This window comes from Herpailurus yagouaroundi, unplaced genomic scaffold, assembly GCF_014898765.1.
Source record: "Herpailurus yagouaroundi ecotype Mexico unplaced genomic scaffold, PumYag 253, whole genome shotgun sequence".
NCBI lineage: Eukaryota > Metazoa > Chordata > Mammalia > Carnivora > Felidae > Herpailurus > Herpailurus yagouaroundi.
The window spans coordinates 4,549,689-4,555,688 of NW_024412470.1; the positions used below are offsets into that span (position 1 = coordinate 4,549,689).

Below are 6,000 nucleotides of genomic sequence, written 5' to 3' on the forward strand. Positions count from 1 at the left end.
TAGAAGGCTCGTATTTTTACGGAGCCCCTTTATTTGATTTTCTCCTTTAAAACAAAAATCCTAAAGTAATAACGAATAGAAAAATGACCTTGAGTCATGCTTTGCATGAGATTGGTAAATGGAGTCATCTTTAATGTTGCCCTTAAGAAATTTTCTGATCAAAATTTTTTAGACAAGCTTTTATTTAGTATTTGTTTATTTAAGAAATCTTTACCTCCAAGGTGGGGCTCAAACTCATGACCCTGAGATCAAGAGTCTCATGCTATTCCTACTGAGCCAGCCAGGTGCCCCTAGACAAACTTTTAGTTGTATGGGGAAGATGGCAAAGGCTGAGTTAGTTACTTTGTAAATAAAAGATGCCCCCTTTCTTTTGTTAATTTGTGCTACTCATCTTCAGCTATTTTAAAGAAGTTTGTTGGAGAAAGATATTAGCATTTATTATGTGTGAGTCTGTATTTTCACAACTGCTAGAAATGTATGTATTTTAGGATGCAGACAAAACTGAACAAGAGCAGAACAATCAGAAGTGATGACACACAGTTCACTAGGCAGGCTGACCTGGGGCTCCACGTGCTGAGCTTGCATTGGACCAGCTGTTCAGTGCGGTTGTAGGCTAGTGTGACACCGTGGGACAAACTGATGTCCTTCCCTGAAGAGTAGCACTGAGGAGGAATTCAGGGGACGTTAGGTCATGGACACAGGCATCACTGTCTCTCTTGGTTGGGCACAGTGAGCTGAGAGAGAAGGTTGGGCAGGAATGGACTAGGACGACACCTGAAGCAGGCAGCTGGTTGGTCAGCTGACCAAACTACATGCCAGCAAATGAAAGAGTGAACATGGCAAGTAGCCAGGCCAATTTGGAGAAGCCAAAATGTACTCATGGAGTCGTTTGTCTCGGCATTAAAGACATTCTGCCCTCGTAATGACACAGCCCTAGGCTGTGTTCTCATCTCATCCTAAAGGGATATTACCCTTAGAGGAGTATTGGTCTATATGGCTTCTATCTATCTCTTTATATTTTTTTAATCAAAAACATATACCTAAAGTTATGTAGAACATTTCATTTTAAATAGTTCTGTTCCCTCTGGCAAACCGAGCTGAAGTCAAGTAGAAATTATAAATAGAATTCTTGCACCTTAAAATTGTGTAGTGTGATGTATTTTTGTTGAAGTTGAATTACTCATGAAAATTATTTGTAGTCTTTTTAACTGCCCTTTTTAAAATATAATTTCATTAACAATGAAATCTTGTTAACTTTTTTCTTAGCATACATCTGTGGATGGATATACTGAACCACATATCCAGCCCACCAAATCAAGTAGCCGACAGAACATCCCTCGGTGTAGAAACTCCATTACGTCCGCGGACGAACAGCCTCACATTGGAAATTATCGTTTACAAAAAACAATAGGGAAGGGAAATTTTGCCAAAGTGAAATTGGCAAGACATGTTCTAACGGGTAGAGAGGTAAGTTTTCATGATGCTTTCTAATATTTACTTGGACCTCTCCAGAGTCTTTAAAGCTTTCCTATAGTTGATGCTGGGAATGAATGACAGTTGAAATATGGTAAAACACTGGGATGCGTGTGAATGGAACATCCGTGGACACAGCTATAGTTGGCCTTTGAACGTTTAGAAAAGACTCCTCCCTTCACGTAGCATCTTTTGTAAGTCAGGTGTAACTACAGAGGAGCTTTTCTCAGACTTCTGTCTTCATTATACGGTTTCTGTAAACATTTCTGACTACCGTTGTTCCTTGGCCCCAGGAAGAGGGCCAGGGAAGTTCACATTAATTATTGCTTCATGTAAATTGGGTATAAATGTATATAAAGTCACCCACTAATTTTTATGTATTTAGAGCCCACATTGCACAAGTGTTATTATATTGATGTTTTTCCTCAGGTAATAAGAGAATTGGGTTTCTAAAATCCCATGTGTTTTAAATTATGTGTATGTATATAGAGAAAAAATTTATGTATTTAGTAATTATTATTGTTACTAATATTTATTTAATACTTTACATAGTAAAGACTAAAAAACAGTATTACTTAATGTTTCCCTGCTCTAGTGAGGACATTGTGAAGATCTCAGTCATAATTTGTTTTTAATAAGTTTTTCCTTCTCTCTGTCCATAATATCACTTCTGGTTGATCTTAGTCCACTTCTGGTTGATTTTAGTCCTCTGCCAGGAGCTTTTCAGACATAGGCTCCATCAGGCAGAGACCTTGAGGACATTCAAATCCATTTGCTTACTTTGCTTCTATAAGTGAGCTTGAGCATTCAATTTGTCTTATATTATTCACGTGATACCTAACCTACTGAATTTACCAGCCCCTCCCCTCTGATAATTATAAGTTATTAAAATCATAAGTAAATGATTACAGATGATTTTTACTTTAAAAGGGGAGGCTTGGAAAAAAATAAGAAAGGTGTAATTTTATTGACTCACGATCGGATGTGTTAAAGACTTAAGTCAGTGGGATACACAGTAAGGCTGCCGGATTATCACAACTTCACCATCTAGTTATGTGAACTCCAATTATAACTATATTACATGTAGTTGGGAATGAAACAAAAGATTTTTTTCTTTGTAATTTTTTATCCATCAAAATATGTATTCTCAAACATAGTTTAATGATTCTCTTTTAGGTTGCTGTGAAAATAATAGACAAAACTCAGCTAAATCCTACCAGTCTACAAAAGGTATTTAATTATTTTAACAGTAAGTAATTAGAATGTGAGTTTATTAACATGTGATCTTCTGTAAAGTCAGTTATCCTAAATTTCCTGTTAGGTAAGATACTATATTCATCAATATGTGAAGAAAAGACGTGATGTAAAGCATTGTATTTAATAACACTTCAATTATATTTATCAAGTGTTTGCTTGAGAAGTATCTACGACTCAAATGCGTGTACCATATGAGAGGAATTTACGTCTTCTAATTCAGTAGAATAAAACTTTGTAACAAATGTGTTGAAATACTCAGGATTCTGCTTTGTTAAAAGTGTATTTGTAGTTACATTGTCCATAGGTGGGTTTCCTTTTATTGCTTCACTTGCTTTACTTTCTTCTTCTGCAAGAACTAGTCTCTCAGCTAACTTTGAGTGAAAAATAGGAACATTTCTTTAAACAGTGCCAAAAAAAAAAAAAAAAGGAGGGAGAGGAAAAAAGGTAGTTAGGGTGGAAATGGCCCCGGTAATCCTAGAAAAGCTGTTTCAGGTTGCTTCATTACTCATGTGGGAAAAGTTTCACATATTCATTTTAGTACTTTAAGAATGAAGCAAATACTTTAACACTTACACCATATATGTTGTTTTATGTAGTGAGATAGTAAAATACATTGTAATTTTTATTAGAACGTAATGGGATCACGGTCACATATGTAAATGTGACAAATAACTTTTGAGTTCCTCAAACAGAATCTTTAATATGAAAACTTTTTAGTATGGTGTGTTTAAACTATTCCTGCTGTGATTCTAACATCTAAATAAAAATTCAGGTCTGTGATAGCAAGACTTTCCTCTTGGCTCCATGCCAGATAAGTCAGGGTATTTTTATATACGTACTTCTACTCGGAGATCTGTGTTTGTACTACTTACTGAGATTCCTTTTAAGTTTAACAGTTAATGGGACTTTTCATAGCTTTGCTATTTCTGATCAGGAAGAACAGAAAGGTTTGCTGCATTTTTTTTCCTCTGTGACCGTGAGATGCTGTACCTTATGCCTGTCTTTGGAGAGAAACTTCTAGCACCAGTCTTTTAGCTAATCAGTGATGCAGTTGTATGACATAATGCATCTGGGCAGATGCATTATCCAAAGATTGTCTTTTTCCCTGGGGTGGGGCTTCAGTGGGGCAAATTTTGCCACCCTTCTTTTTGCTGGGAAGCTTTTAAAAGTGTGCCATGGCCCTGCCCGTCACCCATCTGGCTTTCCCACCTCTCCTGGATTAATCTGTGAGTGACTCTGGTAAACTGAGTGATTTTAGATGACATTTAGAGACACTTGAGGCCGGTTTTGCTAGCTGGATGCACAGTAATATGACCCCCATTCTGTTCTTCCCAAAGGGGCCCGGAGAAGTGTAGAACCACAGTCATACTTGTTGAAACGTGCAGACATGAAGCCGAATGTTGCTTTATTTATCTGAATAACTAAAAAAATGTACTTGGTGACAAGTAATTTCTGTTGTAATTCTGCTCATCTTGCTGATGAAGTGTTTGCTTTTCCAAACAGGCATATAAAGACTGATGGCAATTTTGTTTTCTTTAGTCTATGAAAATAGAATCCAAGGAAAGATGAGCATTCACTTAATGTAGCCTTTACACGTGTATATGTCATTGTTTTTGAAATAATTTTCATTTATGTTCATAGATTTGCTCTCGGTTAAGAGTTTGGGGGAAAAAACAAAAAACAACCCAACAGATCAAGGCTTGGTTAGTTCCCATGCATTGTAGAATATTCAGCATTTGTCCAGTCATATCCCCCGGTCAGTTATATCTAAAAAAGAAATAATGGAACGAGAAGTAATCCATTTGTTTTCCTTAGCATTGACAGTCAGGACCTGTAGATAAAAAATAGCAAAATATATTCTCCGTGTAATAGGTGTGCTTATTAAAAGGCAGATAATGGTTGGCACAAAAACAGACACATAGACCAATGGAATAGAATAGAAACCCCAGAACTAGACCCACAAACGTATGGCCAACTCATCTTTGACAAAGCAGGAAAGAACATCCAATGGAAAAAAGACAGTCTCTTTAACAAATGGTGCTGGGAGAACTGGACAGCAACATGCAGAAGGTTGAAACTAGACCATTTTCTCACACCATTCACAAAAATAAACTCAAAATGGATAAAGGACCTGAATGTGAGACAGGAAACCATCCAAACCTTAGAGGAGAAAGCAGGAAAAGACCTCTCTGACCTCAGCCGTAGCAATCTCTTACTCGACACATCCCCAAAGGCAAGGGAATTAAAAGCAAAAGTGAATTACTGGGACCTTATGAAGATAAAAAGCTTCTGCACAGCAAAGGAAACAACCAACAAAACTAAAAGGCAAGCAACGGAATGGGAAAAGATATTTGCAAATGACATATCGGACAAAGGGCTAGTATCCAAAATCTATAAAGAGCTCACCAAACTCCACACCCGAAAAGCAAATAACCCAGTGAAGAAATGGGCAGAAAACATGAATAGACACTTCTCTAAAGAAGACATCCGGATGGCCAACAGGTACATGAAAAGATGTTCAGCGTCGCTCCTTATCAGGGAAATACAAATCAAAACCACACTCAGATATCACCTCACGCCAGTCAGAGTGGCCAAAATGAACAAATCAGGAGACTATAGATGCTGGCGAGGATGTGGAGAAACGGGAACCCTCTTGCACTGTTGGTGGGAATGCAAATTGGTGCAGCCGCTCTGGAAAGCAGTGTGGAGGTTTCTCAGAAAATTAAAAATAGACCTACCCTATGACCCAGCAATAGCACTGCTAGGAATTTATCCAAGGGACACAGGAGTACTGATGCATAGGGGCACTTGTACCCCAATGTTCATAGCAGCACTCTCAACAATAGCCAAATTATGGAAAGAGCCTAAATGTCCATCAACTGATGAATGGATAAAGAAATTGTGGTTTATATACACTATGGAATACTACGTGGCAATGAGAAAAAATGAAATATGGCCTTTTGTAGCAACGTGGATGGAACTGGAGAGTGTGATGCTAAGTGAAATAAGCCATACAGAGAAAGACAGATACCATATGTTTTCACTCTTATGTGGATCCTGAGAAACTAAACAGGAACCCATGGGGGAGGGGAAGAAAAAAAAAAAAAGAGGTTAGAGTGGGAGAGAGCCAAAGCATAAGAGACTGTTGAGAACTGAGAGCAAACTGAGGGTTGATGGGGGGTGGGAGGGAGGAGAGGGTGGGTGATGGGTATTGAGGAGGGCACCTTTTGGGATGAGCACTGGGTGTTGTATGGAAACCAATTTGACAAT

The 6,000-nt window shown here is 37.9% G+C and overlaps 1 protein-coding gene across 1 annotated transcript in view; it reads left to right on the top strand.

Moving 5' to 3' along the window:
• The window catches only part of MARK1 (microtubule affinity regulating kinase 1), a 120,658-nt gene that overhangs the window by 46,577 nt on the left and 68,081 nt on the right, over positions 1-6,000 (top strand). Inside the window, exons 3-4 of the mRNA XM_040460962.1 lie at positions 1,267-1,467; positions 2,650-2,703. Of these exons, the coding sequence (XP_040316896.1) occupies positions 1,267-1,467; positions 2,650-2,703 (255 nt within the window). The remainder of the gene's footprint in view (positions 1-1,266; positions 1,468-2,649; positions 2,704-6,000) is intronic.